General features: G+C 47.7%; 1 protein-coding gene across 1 annotated transcript; it reads right to left on the bottom strand.

Moving 5' to 3' along the window:
- Positions 1-6,153: 6,153 nt before the first annotated feature.
- TMEM86A (transmembrane protein 86A) lies at positions 6,154-10,986 on the bottom strand (the record flags this gene model as incomplete). Its single annotated transcript, XM_010131527.1, has 2 exons — positions 6,154-6,581; positions 10,722-10,986. Coding segments are annotated over 2 exons (693 nt in total), but the record flags the coding sequence as incomplete, so codon positions are not given.
- Between the last annotated feature and the right edge of the window lie 11,481 nt (positions 10,987-22,467).

Genomic DNA, 22,467 nt, shown 5'->3' with positions numbered 1-22,467 from the left:
TGGAGCGAGAGGCTCGTGTGGGTGCAAGACATGGAGATCAGTGTTCAGGAGAGACCAGGCAGTCTGCAGTCTCAGCCCGGCAGAACTGTCGCTTTCTCGGTGGCATTTGCTTTTTCCTTCCTTGTTTTATTTGTTTGTTTTATAGGTTTTGAAGCTTTATTTAACAAAGCGTCAGGTTCTGACCATGCCAGCACCGTAGGCTTGGAGCAAGCCTCCCAAGTGAATTAGGAGCAAGGTCTGGTCCAGCAGGAGCCTGCCCAAGCAAGGTCTAGATACATGTGTTTGTAGCGATTCAGCACCATCACCCAGTGGGCTGGCTTTGGTTTCTTGCTTTTTATCTGTCAGGAAAAAGTTTATTTCCTGATGCTTCCTCTGTCCTTCAGCTGATCCAGTCGTGCTCCCACTGCTGTCTCAGTGGCTCAGCCCCTGCATCCCTCTTGTATGAGACTGGCCTTGTGCTTCAGCCTCACTGTTGAGCTGTCACGCTGCTCCAGCAGCTCATCCTACAGCAGCGTAATGTCACCACAGAAACAATGACAAGCCACAGAAGTTTGGCATTTCTGCCAACTGGCCACCTTTTTTCATTTGTATCTATCTAGAGTCGTATATTTTTATTCTTTACAATAAGAGCAAAAATAAAATAACATTAAGAAAATTTCCTCCAAACTAAGAAAACTAAAACCCATCAAACATTTTAAAGAAATCATAAAAATTTGCATTGTGTTTGCTTCTGAGTTCATATTAAGATTTTACTGCAGCTGCTTCAAAATTATGGTCCATTTCACATGTACACAGCTCACGTTCCTTGGTGTGTAACTCCTCACCATCACTTGTCTTTGTACAGCAGCTAGTGCTACCAGAACTGAGTAGTTCCTAGCTGTGGTCCAGATTTGAGATCAGTGAACAGTGGCATCTTTATACTAGCTGAGAACATGGTGATGGATTAGAGCTGTATTTCTAGATCAGCTTTTGTTACGGGCCCTAGGACTGGTGGTACAAGCACTTCCTTCGCCGCAGAACCGGCTACTCTTTGATTCAGGTGAAAAGGAAATGATTCAAGAAGGATGTGCCAATGATTCCATCAAGGCCTTCCCTCTCTGCTGATTTTAAAGACAGCAAAACTTAACAATCACAAAAATTCAACATCCCTTTGCAAGTTGTGCCATGAACCTAGACAACCTTCTGCAGAATGAAGGTTGAACAGAATTACTTCATTTTCTGTTCCAGTCTTTTCAACAGTCATAGCAGACTGAGAGCGCTGTGTTTTGGCTGGATTAGATTTAGTCTAGCTAGCAGTCGGGGGTAAGACCAGACTGCAAAATTTGGATGCGAGATCCAAAAGCCTTTAGTTAAGGCTTTTAGAAGAACTAAAAAACATTTGCAAAATTGAAATTAGAGTTCAGACTTCAAAGCTAAACCCTTGTCAGAGTTCAAATGCAGCCAAGCCCATCCTGTTAACTAGTATGAATAAATATTTTGCATTAGCATTTCCATCTGATGCAAATCGAAAAGGCAGTCACACATTCCATGCTTTAAGAGAAGTCCCGCAGATCCCTAAACACTCTTTTAACACTAAGGTAGGATAATACTTGGGACTTAGGTAGCACTTTACATCTTCGAAGTGCTGTACGAGCGTGAATCCTCACAGCATCCTTGTGAGGTAGGTAAGTGCTAATATCCCTGTTTTAGAAAAGAGGTGAGGGCCTGGTCCCCTGCCATTGTAACTTGGCCCTCATGCACTTGTGCCTTTTTACACCAGATGAGGACCTGGCCCCAGAAAATTTAAGTGACTTACCCAAGGCCACAAGAGGAGCAAGCATGGATAAAGGGCAGAAGAAGTACCGAGGAGAACTTGTGTCATGAGAAGTCAGCAACTCCCCATCGTCTTCCAAAAATGCAGTTATGATGCCTTTGCTTAAAGGAGCCCCTGTCTGTATCCAGAAACCAAGCAAAGAGAAAGATGCACCTGCCATAAGCTTTACAGTTGCGGTTTGCTTTGATCTGCTTCTTCCAGGACAGCTCCCAAAATTACCATGATAGCCAGTTCAAAACATATAGGTGTTAGTGTCAAGCTACAGAACCGTAAAACTTGGAAGAGCCACTAAAAATTCTGCAAAGTTTGTTCTGGCAATCTTACATGCTTATGTAAAAATCTATCAATTACCTCCACTGATTACAGGGAACCTTCAGCAATCTACTTAAAAGCCAGAGTAATTCTTAAACGAATCATTCTTAGAGTTGCTCAGTACGGAGGAGTAGGAAGCCAGGTATTAAGCATAAATACAATTTTCTTGGTAGAGAAGAAGCAAAGCTGTTAAAATCCTCTGGCTTTGTTCTTCTCAACTCACCATTTTTACACCAGCTTCACCCTGCTGACATCGGTGTGACTGGCACAGCCCAGAAGCATTACTAGCATTTAAAAAGGAGTTACAATTAGCATTGCTTGACTTGATTGGGAGTTCTGTGTGAGGAGAATCTATCTACAGGAAGAGATACAAGGCTGAAATAAATGTGCTACGTCTTTCATATGTCCAAATAAGGAACCAAAGAACCACCAAGAGGGTGATAAGTACAGAAAGGAAAGAGCAAAAGTAATTACACCATGTGTGATTCCATCAAGGGATCATGGACAGGAACTGCAGAGGGGTGTTGGAATACAGCAGTGTGAAAAGAAAGCCTCTGCACTTTGCAAGCAAAGGAGCCTATACTGCTGGGACCAGGCACGCAACACCCTGGGGTGCTTTGTTCCCTCTGTAACGTCCCTGGGCCAAAGACTGGGTCCTTCTCAAAGACTGTACACCTGAAAAGGAGAAGAATTGATCAGACCCCACAGTTTTACAGTGCAAAAAGACAGCAGGAAGATCCTCAAAGGCAATGCCTCAGGCAGTCACGTCATTCTCACTTCTTGCTTGCTCCCTTTCCCAGTGAAGATTGCCCTTGCTGGGCTTGAGGGACCAGTTTTAATCCCCAAAAAGTATTTAACAGACTGTCAGCAATTGCTTAGTGTTTCTCAGGGTTTATGAAACTCAAAATTGTGTCAACCACTGTCCCCAGCAGCTGGTCTCTTCCCAGCAGGAAAGAGCCTCCAGCAAAATGGTCTCATTCAAGTAATAAGGATTAAAAGGAGGAATGCAGAGCAGGAGAGAGATTTTGAAGATAGAGAACCTTCACTGGTAAACCTCCAAGCCAGCCAAGACTCTCCCTGACTCTGCATGCTGAGAGTTCTGCCTTGTATTCCTGGGAATATGATGCCGTTGCAGTACTGGGACAGAGCCAGCATAGCTGGCCAGGATGTGTCCCAACCAGCATGCTCCAATTGAGGGGACAGAGAGGGAACAACAGCCCACTTGGGCTGCACACATTCATGCTGTCCCAGCTAGAGCCACCCAGAAACCCCTGCTACCAGAAACTGCAGCTGTGACGGCCAGTGGAAACGAGAGGCTGGGCCTCCTAGTGACACTGGAAAGATCTTTTTCTGTAAGCATCCAGTGGCTGATGGTGGAGCAGGATAGCAAAGCAAGCCAAGATGAACAAGCACACAGAAGAACTCAGCCATCTTCAGGAAACTGAAGACTACTCATTTCTAGAGGGGAAGAAAGTGAGCATCAAAATTCCAACTTTTGAATAAAGCTTACTTTATCACATGCATTTTCCTCAAAGCAAACGGAAGCTCAGGGTGCAGAGGGCTCCTCTAAAGAACTGCCAGCTAAGGACTGAGCATGCTGGACTGACTGACCCATGACAAGGAACTGTAAATCAGACTGAATGTGCTGTTTGCTCACATGCTGGGAGGATGGTGGGGTTCACCCCAAATGCTTAGATTTCCTCTTAGCTGGGTCAGTCTGTTGCAGGAGGAGATTTGCCAACAGACAATCTGAGTAACAGCAGGTGATATCCTCAAAGAGCTACACTGCAGGGTTCAAGCTGCGGCCAGGAGATAAGCGGTGCTGATGAATGAAGATGTTTTATGGCTCTAAATCCCCTTAGCCGTTTACTCCAGGCAGACCCCGGTGCACCAGTGAATGAACGCTGACAATATTACACAACAGCATTACAGGGAAGAGATTACATGGGGCTGTGCTATTTACAATGCTTTCCCTCTCGATGCTGCAGCTGACCTTTCTGATCTCTGTCTGGAAAGCAGCAGATGACTCCTGGGGTCAGCGTAGTTAACCTAGATGTTTGTAACACTGGCTGCATTTGCACTAATGAAGACGTCATGGAGAGGCAATGCCTACTCCTCACCCAGTCCCACCACGTGAAGCCAGGAAGGAGCAGGAGCACCTCTCAGCATCAAGGGAAAAGCGAGCAGGGTTGGTAGGGTTTCCTCAGCTGCCCCCTGACCTTGCCGCACTCCTGGCAATGAGAAGTTCCACTCTGCAGACTGTGCCAGGGAGTCGGTGCCAGATTGTCATCTGGAATGGTCTGGGCATGCTAGGTATGGTGACTGTGGTGATTTTCAGCCCGCGAGGCTGGTCTGGAGGGCTGCCCCTCCTGCTCCGTCTGCCCGTGTGAGCGTGTGCAAGGGGCTGTTGGCACAGGCGTGGATTCGAGTTGGGCAGTCTGCTTTGGTTGTCCCTGTTTGGCTGCAGGTTTGAAGAGCTGCAAGAACCCTGAGCAAGCTTCCTTTGCATACCTGAGTGCACGTGTGTCTAAAAACAAGTCGTTGGGGAGCATCTCAGCCCGTGGGAGAGGCCCTAGGATGGACAGGAGGAAAAAACACGTTCAAGGTAGTTTCAAATAGAAACAGAGCTTGCTGTGACATATCCTAAATATGAGGAAAAAATATACATATGATGAAAAGCGATTAAAAATCAGGGCAACCTCCTCCTGTATCTTTTTAAGAGAGTTGACGTCAGAAGTATCTTGCTTCAGCAGATGGGCAGACAAACCAACCGGAGAATCTGGATCACTTAGGCAGGCTTTCCCAGCCCTGATGGCACATTCTCACTGCCCTCGTGTGAGTTCAAGAAGGAAGTGGCAAGCACTTCGAACACACAGGAGGATGCTTTTCAGGAAGCACTGCTGAAAGGGGGCTTTCCAGCAACAAGTGGTGCAGAGCTGATGGATTGCCACCAGCTAGCAAAACAACACTCTACATTCAAAATCAGGGCCTTGACCACAGGAGATGCTCACACAAAGATCTGAGAGAGATACTGCAAGCAGCAGTACTGAAACTCTAAATGAGTATATGGAATATTATTTGTTCGGATATCGGGGAAGAAAGGCATGAAGGTTGGATTCCTGTCTGCTCTACAAAGGACAATTAGGGTGTACATTAGTAAGACACATGCTCAAAGCCCTGCTGTAAAAATCAAAGTTCCTCATGTGCCTATTACATCTCAGCTGTCACTGGCAGCTGCAGACACCGTGCAGCTGTGCACATGTGGTGGAGGAGGACGCACTGGCCTGGCTCCCTAGATGTCCCTGAAATCCCACCAAGCTCGTAGTTTTGCCACATTTGGCAGTGCTGACTTGCACCTACAGACCTGCCCTGGACCAGCCGTGATCAAAGCACACGGCACTGCGTGTCAGCCCAGCTCTTGCTCTGTGCTCTCTGCTTGGTGTTTTGCTTTCATTCTGGTTCTGCTGGGGCCTGCCCCATGTGCTGCCATTGACTCCAAAACTCAGCCCTCATCTGGATATGCTGTTTTTACTTTATTTCCAGGCTCCCTTTCAGCGGAGGCAGTAGCTCCAGTTTGGATACTGAGTCTGTAATGCACAAAAAGAGACAAACGTCAGTTAAATTCATTTTTACCTGTGACTTTTGCAGTGATCTGTGCCTGTCTGCCTAGTCTTCTAGCACAGAGCATGGCCAAACCTCCTTTCCATCAGCCCTCCTCTTCCCAGGTATTCAGTATCAGTTTCAAGACTAACAAGTAAAATGCAGTAGTACAGCACTTCCACGGTGAAAAAGTTGAACGAGTAGCTACTGCAGGGACAGTCTAAGCTTTCTGATGTGGACTCCACACTGAAGTAAGCTGTATTCAGAGAAAGCCATTGAAAAAAAAAGCCCCAAAGGTAATGCTTCAAAGAAGCAAAATCAACATCACCGATGTGCCTAGAGAAATGGAGATCTCTCTCAGGGGTGAATGCAGCTACAGCACCTGAGATATAACCCACATCATTGTTCACAGACCACTGGCACTCCACCTAGCTCCTCTTTCTGAAGTCCTCTTCATCTCTGCTCTCTACAGCCGACAGTGCAATAAGCATTTGGGCTGCATAGTAAGTAGCCATGATGATGAAGCGTGAGTAGGGCACAGGAAAGCAGAACTTGTTAAGTGCGATGGTCAGATCCGACACCATGAACAGCATTGCGCCGATGCAGGCCGAGAGCTTGGTCCATGTCCAGAGGTCGTTGCACAGCTGCATACCGGCAACCGCTCGCCAGCCCATGAAGCCGATCAAGGCGATGTAGACAGCTACCAGGTAGGTGAATGGGCCTGAGAGGTAGGAGTACAGGAAGGCATAACAGGAACTGCAAACGAGGCCCATCAACAAGCCGGCTTTGAGGTCCAAAGGCTTCATGCCGAAGGCTGAAGAGTACAGGATGTGTGTGATGGCGAACATCAGCAGACCTGGAAAGAGGCATTGACATAGCAAGTGTGACCTTTCATCAGCAACTGGCAGTTGGTAGCAGAAGAAAACCTGTGCCTGTATTGGGTTTTAAATATACCACAACAAGAACAGGCTTAGATGTCCTTGCAGTGTCACAACCCTTAACCTCTTTCAGTGGCAACCATACTGACCACTTGGGACCATTTTAATATAAAAATCTGTGCACAGGAGGTCAGCCTTAGCACCAAGCTCCTGCCCTAAGAAAAAGCCCCAGCACACCTACAGCTGCAGCCAAGTACAGCTCTGTTGTGACGCGAGCCGCTTGCTGAGAGGCCAGGTGAACCAAGCAGCTCAGAAAGAACAAATCTTGTTTTTCAGGTGGCTCCTCCTACCCTGCTTTTGACAGAAGGGTGCGGGCAAGGCAGATCAAAGATCATCCCCTTTTACTGTCCGTAGTGTTTTGCTCATAGGTCACATGTGGAACAGGAAGGCTGGAATTGGAGCAGTGTAGGAAAAAATTGTGAAAAAAAGATACCAGTCCCGCTGAACCCAGACACAAAGCCTGACCGTATTTAGCCACAAACCCAAAGGCACTCAGGGACTAAATCTGGCTTCTACTCCATCTCTGCCCGTAGCTAGGAGAAATCTAAGCTGGAAAGAAGCAGCTGGCATATTTCAGGGACTGCACTAATGTGATCTGTAAGCAGTTTTATGGCTGTTTGCAAGACTCAGATGAACCATAACTGGAATCAATCGGTGAAAATAAATCTGGCTTCCCTTTTAAGTGCAACACCCCTGAGGAATGCCAGATGTGGGTGTTGGAAGGTACTACCTGTATGTTACTCACTTGCCTCTAATCCATTTGGAAAAAAAAGTCTCAATGTATTGGTACAGCTGCTGACTACTAGCGGTCATCCAGCTTTGGATAATGGGCCCCAAACTGAGTCCAGCTCCTCTGGTTCCCAGACCCACACCTGGTGCAGCTGCAGACTGTCCCACTTTATCCTGGCAGGGTTGTTAGAGTAGCTGGGCATTTTCATGCAGCATGAAATGGAGAAAAGAACCTGGGAAGGTGAGTCCTCCAGCAGGACACTTGTTCACATGTAAAGCATGATGCTGTGGTACAAAGGGCAGTCACTAAAACCTGCTGCTGGCAGACATTTCTTCATCCTAATACTCTTGAGTTGAGGCAGCTCAAAGAAGGGGACTTATCTCCCTTGTCTTTGGCCAGGACCAGATTGGACATCTGCTGAAAGCTCACCTATGGTGGGATTAGAGGGCAACCTGCCAGAGGAAGTGGGCTGGGGGGAATCTGGTCTGCAAGGTGAGGCTGGAGAAAATGGACAGTGTGGAGGGGAAGGAAGAGAAGTGCTAAGGAGGGTAACAAGAAGTTGATATTTCACAGAGCTATTGCAGGAGAAGAAGGTTACTTCATCCTAGGAGTGTGAAGTGTTTTTTTCTTCCGTAGCATTAAATGGAGAGTTCTGGGACGGGGAACTGAAGAATGCGTTGTCCTTCATGCAGGCAGCTGGCAACAACGAGGAGGAGGAGAGGAGGAAATGATGCGGCAGTCAAGCAGAAGACCAGGAAAGCAGGACGAGTTTTGTGATACATGGTGAGGCCGATCAAGAGAGTCAGCTCCCAGGTTTGCTCATTCAGCACCCACAAATCAAGCCAAGACCTGGGGAAACAGCTGCACAGGGAGCAGGGAGGGGGCATTTCTCCTGAATTTCTGTCTTTGGCTTGGTCCTCCCAACCACATCGGGCAGATCAGCCCTTCTTTTCTGTCCACTTCCTTCCGCTGGGTTTCGTGCCCCCTCCCTGCCCCTGCAGTTTCCCCTCAGGCTGGCAGTAAGGGCTTTCTGTTAGTCCCTGTCTTCTTCACTCAGTGCATAAATTGTTTCTAAGTGCCTGCTATCAAAGGAGGTGGATGTTAACACTGTAAAAGTATCTTCTACATGCAGTAAGGCACTAGTCAGAAAATAGCATGCTATTAGTTGACCGAATCAGCAAAAATGAAAAAAAGTGAAGTGTGCCAGGAGAAGGTTCCCAGGCTCTCACTTCCCTAGAAAGTAATGAACAAATGTCCTTTTTATAAACTCATTGTCTCAAAAGCTATTCAAATCAGCCCAGTTTCCAGCCCTTTTTTTAGCCCCAAACCTGTAGAAATTGAACAGAAAGACCATTTTTATGTAGTATTTCCTGAAATTTCAAATACCCACTAACAGCGATGTCAAAAGGTTGAATACTGTCAGTTGTCAACAACAGCAGCCTGCTGAGTTTTAAATAGAGAAAATATGTTTTGCAAGAGAGGTGAAGGATGAAGTGGGGTGGTGTACTTTATCTGCTTTATCTGCTGACAGCTGAAACACAAATGTTAACACTTCTTCACTATGGAAGATGGTAGCTCTGATTAGTACAGACTGAGGCAGGCAGGAGACAGCCAGGATGAAGGCTGAGATTTTCGAAATGCTCCAAGAGAAGTATTATTCTCCTTAAGAAGAAAAATGTGTCTAAACCCTCAAAGCAACACTTCTCTGTTGTGAGACTGGGGTCAAAAATCTAACTTACGTGTAGATGAAAATACATTAACCAGATACTAAATTGATGTTACTGGTTGACCTTCCTCTAGCGCTGAACTGGAGAGGGAACTCAGAGATATCCCAGTGACATGGGAATGGAGAAGCTCGGAACACTCCGTGTACAAAAACAGTCATGATGAGAATCAGCCCTTGAATGTTTTCCAAGCTACAGCTCAAGAAGCATCTCCAGGAGGTGAAAAAGAAGCACAGGTAGTTGGGCTGAGGCGGCCTGTGCTGAGCTGGGTACCATGGCCAGGAGGAGGCCCATCGGTGGGAACACAGCACCCAGCACAGAGGGTATGGCACTCCAGGAGAAGGCTGGAGCTCCTCAGCAACGTGCCCAAGGTTCAGCCACATAGATCCAGTCCTCAGGGACTAATCTAAACCCCACCAAAATCAGACAGATTTTTACATGAACTTTTAATGAGATTGCAATAAGCCCTTGGGAAGCAGGATTAACACCCGATTCAGAGCATTTGGCCTTTCATATCTGGCATTGCACACACTTCCCTCTCATAAGGAGCGAGCTTGAGGGAATCGCAGAATAAAACTAAATACTGACCTCATGGGAGAGAGAGAAAATAAGCCTTTGACTTTCAAAGCTGACAACAGCACAAGTCAGAAAAGTTCCCTCCTCTCATCACATTTCGCAGTGGGACAGTCACAGCAGCCAGTTAATGGTGGCTGTTACATGAGATCCCTGTGCTAGTTAATTTAATTTCAGAAACCCCACCAGTCAGTTTAGTGAAAGACTCAACTGCTGCTGATTTCTTGTGACAGTCCAAGGCCAGGGAGAGTGTTGCTGCAGGCAGGTTCAACATGGCTTTAAATGATTAATGCATTAAATCATTATGTTCTGGTCTGTAAACTAGGAAAATAAAACAAGATTGTTTTGCTATGAGAGAAGTGGATCTCTCTGTAGAGAAGACAGGCCATTGTGGTAAGGTTTGTCCTTGATGCCCCATCATTTACATGTCTTGCAAAAACAGACATGTCTTGTATAACAGGCTACGTGATTCATACTGAGGAACCTGCAAGTAGGACAAGATTTCTGATGCTTTGGTTTCTAGCATCCACTTGAGCATCTCCTCCAGCCTATGGGCTTGTCTATCAAAACATAAGGGTCCTCTCCCCCTGTTCTCCACTGAGGACCTTTGCACCACATGTCCTGTTTCTGACCCTTGTAGTGAAAGGCTGGCAGATCTCCCTTGCAGAGAGAGAGGAGGTAGCTGATTTCTGTAGCTTCATGGGAGCTGCCAAGTGCCATGAGCATTTCCTCCTCTTCCCCAGGGATTCTGTGCGTGTCACCTTCCCAGCTCCAGTCAGCTAAGATGCTGTGAGCACGTGCCAGGAAACCAAACCTGCCCCAGTTACCTCTCTAACCTCAAGAGAAAGACTCATCCATGATGTACCTCCTCTAACCATCACGGATTTTAGTTGAGGGATAAGTGCTTCCCATTCCCCAGGACTTAAGCTGTACATGAATGAACAAAACACGTGGCCTGGCAACTCATTACCAAATAAAGAGGGTGACAGCTGGTCACTGTGGCATCCCTTTAGGACTGACACCACACTCACCGTGAATGAAGTAGCCCTGCTCCTGCCAGATGAGAAAGGCGTCTCCCACTGCTGAGAATATGAGTCCCGCTAGGATGCGGTTGGCGCTCCGGTGTGACACTAGGAAGTTAATTCCATGAGCCAGAAGGAAAACCCACAGGCAGAAGATGGGCAGACATTTGATGAGGGCACTGAACCACGAGGGGCTGGAAGTTGGCAACCAGAGGACAAAATAGACACAAGTAGCTTTGAAGAAGGGCACCAGTTTGGGACCTTCACTCTTCACCTAAAAGAAACAAACATTAAAAAAAGATAAATTAATAGGATCATCAGAAGCATCCCTGGGATAACTGCATTGCAGAATGTCTCCTTCCTTTTGAAAGCTGCTCTTTCAAGGATACTGTCAGCTAGCAGCATTTCTACCCTGAGAACGGCTGTTGGAGTTGACCGTGACCCGCAGCCTAGCCCTTTGTGACCCTCTCTGCTGAAAACACTTCTAGGCTGGCAGGGTGGGGTTTGGGTGGTGGAGATGGAGGAAGTTTTAGATACCTTTTCTCATTATTTGTTCTACTGAAAACATTTAGGCCATCAGACTAAGTCCTCTGGTAGTCCTTGCTACCTGTTTTGTGTTTAGACTAATCTCTTCTCTACACCTGCTTTCCTCTAGCTGTGAAAATACTGCACTCCCCAGGAATATCCCAGCAGCAAACCAGACAAAGAGTGCAAATCTTCCCTCCCATTTTGGCAAATCCTTTTGCTTACCCAGCTGCAGATACCCTGAGGATACAACCTTTCTTCTAACCCATCCTCTCTCCTGCTCTGTAGCATCATGCCTGGAGCTTGCTGTTGGCATCAGCGGGTGACTTCAAAACCCATCATGTCAACCTCCTATGTGAGGATGTCACTTCCTCAGCTGACTAATATCAACATCAATCACGTCTTGCTTTGTTCTGGCGTTACCCTAATAATATACTGCCCATATTGCAGGAAATGTTTTGACTCAGGGCTGTACTGTAAATCCAGACACAAACATGCAGCGTGAGCAGAGACTACTCATAACAAAGCCACAGCAAAGGCAGGGCGCAGAGCCACAGACTCCACAAGCTGGCTCTGCTCTTAACTTACTGAGAGGCTCCAGGCAGTCATAAGGTCTGTCCTGTGTTTACCTGCCCTCCTGTGATACTCCATTTTAGTGCAGGTGGGGAGAGAAACAAAGCTAGGTTTTTATTTTCTCCTGGAGTGCAGCTGAAGGCCAAAACAAGGAGCAAAGGAAAAGACTGATCACCTCATGTGCCTGCCTGAGCTATGTCCTAGGGTCTTTTAGGAGGCCGGTTTCCTCCTGCAGCTAAGGCAGTGCAACCTCCGGAGCCTCCCCCAAGCAGAGGTTCGCTCTCAGGCTTCTCACTTCTTTGGTTGAGTAAGATTTAGTTGCTTAGTATCACAACGACTTCCTACTACTCATGGCCAAAGCACACAGAAGCCTCATGTACTGGACGAGGACACAGAGGAAAAATCTAGAGGCATCAGAGCTGGGTTCACACTGCAAAGTCCATCAAAATCTGAACATCCATGTGTGACACTGAGGTTGCTTATCTCACGCAAGATGCTTGTGTTCCAAAAACCTGCAAAAGAAACATCGATCTTTTTTTTCCAAATCATTTGACCCTACTGCTGCTTCCTGCATTGTGGGACATTGCCATGACACAAAACCAGCGTCTGTCTTCCATGCTGCAGATACCTAGAATGGCTGAAGACCGCACAGCAAATGCCTTCATGCTTATGGTGCTCAGTTAATAAAGCCTAAATTCATCAAAATGCAGGAGCTTTTACAGACAGAAGCAGAGGGAGTCAGGAAGCTGGAAGACAAGAGACAGAGGCAGTGGAGGGCATCTTCACATGCAGTACCTAAAAAGGGTATGGAACCTCTGAAGCAGCAAGACCATAAATAAAGGGCATCCCAGGAAGACGGTGCTTTCAAAATTGTTCTCACATCTGATGGAAATTTCCCCAGCATTATCAGCACTTTCTTAGCAGTAAGGTATTTCATTATTCCATATACATTATTCATAGGCTATTGCCAACACAATTTTTAAACACCCCATTAAACAACCAGGCTACACAATTCACTCACAAAAGGACATCAGCAAGCCGTTAACTTTCTTGTATTACATGGGGAGCCCATCGTGAGTCCTCTACGTAGATTGTCTGAATTAATCAACATTTACCACTTCTTGTCTACGTTTCTTGGAAGAACTCTGGCAGCAAATTACAAATGAACTTGAAATAAAAGTCATAAAAGCCCACATAGTCTCACAGCGCTGTGGGGGCCTGGGAACTATCAAGTATCGTAGGGGGAAGAGTGGAGCCAAGCTTCCTGCTCCTGCAGACGCAGCTCCTTGCCCTTCTGAAGTAACACATCAGGCTCAGACTATCCAGAGCTAGTGCCCAGCTCCAGCTCTGCCTCCTCCCCTTCTGACTTTTTTTATTAGTGTGATTGATCACATTTATCCTCTCACAGTTGCAGGCAACAGGTGACAGCATTTCTGGCGGCGCTTCCTCCTCTGCCCCACCAGTTGTGGAGCATTCCCACCACACCGTAATGAGCCCAAGATCTTCAGCACAGAAGACTAAAAACTGCCAGAGCTACAAAGTGTGAAAGCGTTTTCAGCATCAGCAGTGCTCCAGGTCCCTGTAACAGTCTCAGCTAAGGTAGGTCATTTTGTACCTCTGAAGACAAAAGTTTATGCTGGAAGATACAGCTCAAGTTCAGCCTTGTTTGCAGCACATCACAGAGGCACTGTTAGAAGCATACAGGAGAATATTTGGGTTAATAAACATAGAAAGTTTTATTTAATACCTCATATTTAAAGAAAAACACCTGCCAGGTAGGAGCAGTTCCCATTACAATCACAGCTTGCCCTCCCCTGCGTGCGTGCACAATGAGAGAGGTTTTAATTACACTTGTCATTTTCCCCAGGAACTTTGCCTTACTCAAGATACGATACACACTTGTGCAGAAAGATTATGTTTGCTTGGTAACCTTAAAATTGCCCTTTCACACTATTTGAATGTGAATTTTCCAAGCCTAGCCAGCATTATTTTAAAATAATGGTTTGTAGTATTTCCATCCTAATAACAACTAAGGAGTTTTTCAGGCATAAGGGGTCCGATTCCAGTGTCAGTTACTCCCCAATAACCTGGGAATTTACAGTGGTACGGAGTCCTTGTATAATAACCATGTATGTCTAGAATAACCTTGCATGTCTAGAAGGACTACCGGCTTCTCATCGCTCACACTTTATTCCTTTGCACTTTTTCTACAAATTTACTTCAAATGAGTTATTTCTAAACATGCTGTGGCCCATCGCTGAATGCTGCAGCTCAGTGGAGCCCCTGTGCTGGCTCCGACCCAAATGAGTGCCCCAGTAGGGGCACCACTGGCTGAGGCAGAGAGCTGAGCAGCGGAGGGCTGAGCAGTACATCCCACAGGGATGATGATGTGGCACTGGAAATACCTGGGAGAAGTATATCTCCAGGGAAACCTAAGGCAACCAAAGGGTGAGGCTAGGAGATTTCCCTCTGTTTGGATGCATGGCCAAGGCCTGGGAAGAGGTGATGGAGCAACTCACCACCTGCAGGACAAGTCAAGGCTGGTATTGGGAAACCATGTACCAACATGAGCAGAGGCTGTGGCTTGTGGCTGAAGCATGTGATCCATGACTGGGCTTGCCTGTACCTCAGGGAAGTGAACATTATTTCTTGGCTGCGTGGATAAACTGCATCAAACCACCCATCTCCTCTGCGCCGGTGTCTCAGAGATGGAATGCGAGAGGGGGCTGTGCCATGGTGGTGGAAAAGAAAGCACTTGATGCAGGAGACACCACCCTTTTTGCTAATGTATGTTATTTCCGTGGCTTTTAGCTGGGTTTTGCCATTTTCTTACAAATTCTAGTGCCTTTTTCTTTCCACTTCTTTTATTCTTCAACTGCTAATTTACTCTGGGCTGAATGCAGTACAGAAAACACACTGAATACAATAAGGCAGTATTTCCAAGTTTGGAATTTTTAAATAATAACTGCTATGACAACTAAGTTACTTAGAGTCTTCAAAAAATTAGTTTAAATTGCTGTAAAGCCACTATCTCTGTATTTGTGGAACTACAGTGAGAGTGTCATTTATTAAATTATCTAACCACATCCAATGAAACCCTCTAAGACTTAGACAGACTAGGAGGAAGTTGTGTCCTGTCCAAGAGATTTTGGACCAGCTGATCTCCATAGGTCCCTTCCAACCTCAACCATTCTGTGATCCCGTGAACTTCAAACAGAACCTGCTAGTGGCACATGCAGCTCTCTGGAGTCTCGGGGCTTGGGTATCCACCTCCCTTTTAGGGATTGAAAGGTTTACAGAATCCATTCTTGGTTTGTCCATTCTCATTCTGCTCCAGTTTGAAATATTGCTCATTTCCTTGTTGCTGTTCAGCTGTGATAGAAGATGCTATCACACAAGTATTCCAAGCATGCTGTGATTTGGTACTGGTGTACGACATCTTGAGAGGTTAGGCTGGACAGTAGTTACAGGAGAAGTGGCAGACCTGAAGAAGTAACTCTTGAGTAATAAGGACTGACAAAAAGCTCCCGGTGTGCAAAATACATTCAAGATGCAGCACACAAAGATGACCAAAAACTTTATACAGCCACTCCTAAGCTATATCTGCAAATTAGTTATTGGTGACTGGCTAAGAACCCAGGGGTTCCTGCTGTACCCCCCTGCTATGCAGCACTGGGAGATGCTTATGATTCACATCTGTATAAACCAATATTCTCTACGGGCTATGGCCCGGGGAACATCAGCACCACAGACAGCCTGTGCTGACCGCTCCAGGCACATAACTGAGCCAAAGAATTTGCAGCTAGCTCCTCTGCCCCAGAGGAAGGTGCATCACAGAGGCACAGCTACATTTGTAAGCCAGTGCCCTGATTGTCTTTTAACATTTTGGAGTCAGTTGTCTGTAACTACATTGCAAATGGGATGAAGAAAATCCGGCTGTCACGTGGAGGGAGACATCTTGCATCTGAGGTACAGAAGAACATCAGAAGCTTGTTGCTTTGAAATGCTGAAGTTGGACAAAATTCACTGTTCCTAAGCCTTACACTGGTCCCAGGAAATAACATGGAGTATTCAATAATGCTCTTCTCTCCATAAGTCCCCTAAATCGACAGAAAATTAGTATATAGCCTCTTCCAGATACCAGCTGTGTGCCAACCTGCTGTGGGGATAGAGCTTACATCCACTGGGCTGTAAAATGCTGCTTTCCAGGAAAAGTGTTTTTTAAATAATACTCCAGCTATTCCACTGAGCAACACTTGAGCACAACTGTGCACAAGGCCAAAAAAAAGCTGGGTCATTGTCCTCCACCCACCCCCCCCTCCTGGCAGCCTTGGCTGGCTGAGGACCATTTCACGTATCCATGGCTGAGCTGTTTCTCCTGGCTTTTGGCATCCTGCATCACGGATCCTGTCTTGGTTCTGCCCTACTGTGACAATAGCTCTTACCCCCAGTTATGCACTGATAAATATTTATGTGGCTTTGTTGCCATGTATTATGCTGCCACTGCAAGCCCATGGCTCATGTTTCTCGTTCCCCAGAATATCTGGCTCTTTGCAAGGCACTGACAATCCTCTGTGCAGCCTGAGTCACAGGGAGAAAGCTGCTTCAGCCCTCGGATGGACCCCATTTAGGACAAAGTGTCTGTGTGTGCAGCAGGCTGTCATCTACAGAGCAATGGGGAACCAACACGATTCCCCACCAGGCTCTGAGCACACAGAAAACCCATCTTTGTGCTTAACCAAAATGAGTCGACCGTAAGGAGAAGCCCATGTGTGCACAGCTCCTAGCCAGAGGCTTCTGATTTTCCCCAAATTTCAATCACCCATCAGCTTTTGCTGAACCAAGGAGGAACACAGCAGTGCTGGGCAATTCCTGGCCACAAACCCGCCTGAGCTGACTGCAAATCCACCATCCTCCTGGGCTCGCTTGCACGTTCCCACCTTGGTGCAACATCAAGCCTTCTGAAAATGTACACACTGATATAAAAGAGGGGATTTTTAGGCATGGGGGCAGATGTGTGTACAGCAGGGAGCCATTTCTGTGTGTATAATGGCAGGCCATTCCATACCCAGATTCACCATTTACATCTTCCCAATCCTGGGTGGACGCAGGGCCCCTCGCAATGACCGGCCCTGGTGTGGACCCTCACCTGGCCACAGAGCAAAGGCCCCGTGGCCACTCTGGCCACTCAGTTCTGCATCCCTCCTGGGTGGCTTGCAGAGGTGAGAGAGGAGCATGAGTTGTTAAGGGGGCAGCCAGCTGGCACTTTTCACTCCGCAGGGTTGCTGAAAATTTCAAGCTGGCTGGAACAGCCCTAACAGGTACACTCTGGTGAGTGCAGGTGAGTGCAAAGCACTTCACCTCCAAGTCTGCCCTCCTGCAGGAGCAAACCTGCTCCAGGGAGAGAACCGATTGCCTTCTGAAAGGAAGGCACTAGCTCAGACCTGCCCCAAGCTGCTCCTGAATAAAATTTGGAGGAAGAGTGCTTGCGTATGGAGGATGGTGACAAATTACTGAACCAGCCAATCGACCTGCCTGAAATACTGTGTTGGTGCAATGTATTCGTGCAATTAATAAGTAAGTGGATTATTGGAGGTGCCATGGGTCATACAAGGCACATGGCTCCTGAACAGGTTTCATATCCTGCAGGAAATTCAGGGTGATACATAAACACTCCTCCCTTCAAGTGGAGACGTAGAGGCTCCATCTAAAATGGACTGAGAACAGCTAATAAATCACCCAGAAGATGGTACGTGATTTGCCTTTGGGAGAATGTGTGTGCTGATAATCCTTTGTCTCCATCATGCTTCTGCCCTGCAGTGAGGTTCACCAGGCTCCATGGTGTTTTAATGCAGCTACCGGCACTCCCCAGCACAACTACGGCACTCCATTTCTCCAGCAAGGGTGATGTAGTGAGACTCAGCTCATGCTCAGCTGTCCAGCCAGATTTGTTTGCAGGTGGTCAAAAAAACCTGGGTTTGTTGGACAAGAGAGCTTCCACTGCTCAGCACAAGCCAGAAGTAACAGGGCTCGGCTGAACACTTCCCACCTACAAAGGACCATCCTCACAGCTCAGTTATATGTGGCAAGAACAGTGGGTCCAAGGCAGCTTGGACCACTGCTCATCCCACCACCCCAAGGGTCTCTTCAACTCCTCCTGCAAAACAGGGCTGGTTTGTTGGCTTCTCTCATCCCTTCCTCTACCCTAGCAGCCTGGGTACTCTCTTCCTCCCCCCCGTTAAGCTAAATAAGCTCCAGACACATTTCTGAGCTTTGCTCCACAACAGACTGACACAGGGTTGAAAGCTAGAAATATTCAACTTCTTAAGACCAAGCTATGGCTGTTTGCCAGAGAGCTACAATAAAAAATTTGGCACAGGCCCTCATGGTTCTTGGGTGCAGAACTCAGCTGTATTGCTGCACAAGTTCTTGGCATCAGAAAAGTCGTCCTTTGGTGGAGACGCAGGGGAGCAGTCAGTGGGTGAGGATTAATCAGACTGCGTCTAACTAAGGCCTCTGTGCAGGACTAGGCTGCTCCACACACAGCTGCATGCAGAAATGAGAACCACAACAAAAAATTCCATTTCCAAGCCAAAATCCTACCCGACTTGCAGTCACATCAACATGCAACCTAATCTCCAGATTAACAACGGGGGGGGAGGAAAACCTGTCAGCACTGAGGCTAAACCGTTCCAGATGAGAGCCCTTCCCCCGGATGCAGGAAGAGGGGAGGAAATTTGGAGCGGCAGTTTCCTCGCAGCCGCCTGGCAGCAGAGCAACGTTTGCCCGCACCAGCCTCTCCCAGGGGAAACCACAGCTCAAGCTCTTGCTGCGCGGCAGCACGCCTGGGCACAGCGGGGGCACAGCACGGCCACCCAGCTGGGCAGCAGCAGGCGAGCGTCCAGAACGGGATGCTTTGTGCCAAGCCAGCTGGGGAGCACGTGAGCAAGGCTCATGGTATCACGGGAGTGCCAGCAATGCAAGATTGCAGACGCGGCTGTTGCAAAGGTCTCTTTCCTGATGTTTGTGTTTGTTTGTGTGGTTTCTCCACCACCCCATACTGCTGTCTGTCCCCAGCCACAGGCACTGCTGAAGCAAAGTCTGTGCTACTCACTGCTTTACTTCAGCCATGCTGTGACCTCCCACCAAGGCCACTATCATCGGTTGTACAGGAGTAAATTTCTGAAAGGGATTGTCTAGAACAGATGTTAGGAGAAAGCTGCACTGAACACACGATGTATGGAGAATATTTAAATAAAAGTCTCAGGAAGGTAAAAGAGAAAAGCATTAGTCAAGCTTTGTGGCCTTCTCCGGACTGGCGCAGGACAAGAAGGGCTATTTTAAAAACCTCTTCCTAACCTGCAGTAGTAATGATTGACTCCACATCTGTAGCAATCCTGTAGCTGTCAGCAGTTTAGGAGATTGTCTTCTGAGTACGGTCAGCAATATGCCATTGCCAGTGACCAACAATGCTAAAGCATTCAAGAATTCAAATGTCTCTGCAGGGCTGTAGGCACTGTCACAGGCTAATGCTTACAGGGGACTCCACTGGCTCTCAGAAATCAAAGCAAAAAACCAGCATCTGCTTGACAGCATCTTGTCTCAGAGCAAAGATTGCTTTTACCTCCTGGGATTGCAGATCTTCCCTTTTGTGTAGCAGAAAGCAGGCCTCTCTGAACAGTTCCTTTGCTGTAACACTCACAAAAGAACCCCCTGCAGATGTTTAAAAACCTGAACCACGATGGGTCTGTCCTTTCATTTTGCTCATCAGAGCTGCGGCGCTGCCACTGCAAGGGCAGGCACCCTTCCCCAGTGAGCGAGGCGGGGGCTTGCTGCATGCCCTATGCTGCGCGGGACCTTGGCAGATGCTGTGAAGCCACAGGAAACTTCGGGAGCCAGCCAGGCAGCACCCTGAATGTGCAGTCGGCGGCTGTCCTAGGCAACTCCCCTCAGGATGAGAAGGGGCCGTTGTTTGCCTTGTCACACTAAAATCCAGATTAAAAAATTTCTACTGCTTATGGAGGAGTCTCCACAGCTTGTCCTGGGGATGGTTTCCAGGCTACGAGCACGCCTTCTCAGGAGACTCCTCGTCATTTATACCAAACCTCTGTGAAAGAGAATGCAGATTTCTGTTAGCCAGAAGACAGTCGTGTTAGGTTTTATGCTGCTCTAAGCACTGCCCTGGAGGGGCTGGGTGAGCCCGGGTGCTGCTGTGGAGCACAGGGCCACAGCAGAAAGCAGCACCCCTCTGCCAGGCCCACTGCTGCAGACAAGCGCCACACGCTGCCATCTGCCCCACAAGCTGCGTGGCAAGACTGGGGCCTCCACAGGCTCTCTGAGGTGGGTGCAGACCCAAAGTAAAACGCCCCAGGGAGAACTGTCAGTTCTTTCCTTATCAGCACCAAGGGCGGGCTGAGCTTCTAGGAAATAGCAGTGAGGGGTCTGCACACAGAGTGGTTTGTCCCCAGAGCTAAAATCCACCTTTTGTCTTCACTTCCCCATCTCCAGCCTTATTTGCTCCCCACAACCCACCCCGCATTTACGTACTTGTTGGACGGCCCCAACCACCCCGTCGTGTGGCTGCAGCAGGCGGGATGACGCAGGCATGGGCACTCAGGGGAAACGCGCTTGGCAAAGCTCTACCCTCTCGTACGCTGCTTTGCCAGTAGGGACTGGTATTTGGGAGGGAGGGGAGGCCCTTCCATCCGGCAGGAACTTCTTCAGTAGCGATGCCCCCGTTCTACCAACAAGCTGTGGGGAATAATGCATGTCTAAATGAAGAGTGTGGCAAGCCTTGGTGTTGTCACAGCCCTGTATGACAACAGCTGAAGAGCCGTTAGTGTAGCAGAGAAGGCAGGTGGCACGCGACAGGCTGTACCAGCTCTACCAGCCACTCACAAAGATGTGCCAAGGGTGAAACCGCCTCCAGCAGGCAAAGGCCCTTCTGCCTTGGCTCACACAGCAGACTCACGCACACCTGGCACGTGAGGGTGTTGCTAAAGCGAAGGAAGGCGGAACTGAGAGAGGAGGTGAAGGCGGCTGCTGGTAGCCAGGAATGCTCATGGCTCTACGCAAGAGGCTTTCGCTGTACAAATCCTCACAAGGGGCTGCACTAAGATCAGCAACATCTGGCAAAAGCAAGAGAGCCCTAGGAAACCCAGGAGGGACAGCTCAGCTTGTCTCGTGCCTAATGGAAACCTGAGTGAAAAGCTCTACCTGTGTATCATGTCCTGCAGGTTGAAAGCTTGTGAAACACTGATGTTAAAGCAAATTAGAAGGGAAAATAGCAAAGATGTGTAGTTAGAGAAGTGCCACTCTTCTGGCACCTTACGAGAAAGCAGCAGCCCTCCTCGTGTTATCATGGGACCAGTATGCTTTGAGAGACTGGAGGTTGTAAGGTCAACGTATGACAACGGAGTCACAGATTTTATTTCCAGTGTCTATTCTTGTGCCAAGATGTTGTGCCCTGGACAAGTCAGTATCAGACACAAATTACACGAAAAGAAGTTGGACTTCCCCAGCCAATCTCAGCAGATGTGGAGTGGGCAGGTGCAAACACTTACCTGTGCGCACACTGACCCACACTCTCCCAGGGTTCACGCTACCATCGCAAGGGTTTCACTTGCAAAACCCTGCTGTAATCAGGCTGCAGATGTGGACCACACTCACAAATCAGCGTGCAGCTGCTTACCAGCATTACACCCTTTATATTGAGGGCGCAGGTCCACAGATGCATGGGACATTAGCCAAGTGGAAACTTCACAAATATCAATTAAGTGATAAACTTGTCATCATGCTCCTTTTATATCAGGGTTGCAGGAAAAAGCCATGCAACTTGCTTAGTTTCTCTTGCAATGGAATACAAGTCAGCACTGCTATCCAGGCACCCTGGCTGGCTCTGATTTATGCCGTAAGAAAACCAAAAGACCCAAGCAAACAGGGATATGGTAGACAGGCTCTGGTCTCAGGCGGCACAAGCGCAGCTCTGTTGAAGCCATGGGAGACAAAATGACTCACATAAGGCTGAGGATCTGTCTGGTGTGTCTAGTATGTGATGAAAAATGTGCACCTGGCTTAATGTCAAACTTATCCTCAGTTTCCACTGTTCAGTCAGAGGCTACTTGCAACTAGCAGAAATGCATTTGATACATTTTGATATCATATCATTTTGATAGGGAATTGGAAATTTAATGCCTGGTGCCAACGGGTGCCATCTCTGTCTCCAAAGATGGTGTCTGGCAAGGAGCAAAAAATGAATACTCACCATTCAGACTTGACAACCAAGGCAAATCCAGTAACACGGCTTGTCTCATCTCCCCTCAGCCTTGGAAAGTACACGTTTTGCAGTAGTCTACAGGAACTAGTTTTTGGGAGAGAGTGTAGGCTGCTGGTAGTAACAAGGCATTTCCCTAAGCTCATAGCAAGGTGAATCCAAAGAGCCACCATCCTCATTAACAGGCAGATTTTCAACACGATTCAGCCTGCAACGTTCAATTAACACCAGACACGAGGGATGACCTTTAAAGGTCCCTTCCAAACCATCCTGTGTCTATGGTAAGTCACGCTTACCCAGAGAGGAACTGTCTGGGTCAGGGGCTGCTGTGTGAGTCCCTGAGCTCACTGCGGGGATCTGAAATCCTTCTCACACCAGCATGGC

The sequence above is a fragment of the Buceros rhinoceros genome, unplaced genomic scaffold (genome assembly GCF_000710305.1).
Source record: "Buceros rhinoceros silvestris isolate BGI_N320 unplaced genomic scaffold, ASM71030v1 scaffold12662, whole genome shotgun sequence".
Taxonomy (NCBI): Eukaryota; Metazoa; Chordata; class Aves; order Bucerotiformes; family Bucerotidae; genus Buceros; species Buceros rhinoceros.
This window is presented reverse-complemented; position numbering and strand designations above follow the sequence as displayed.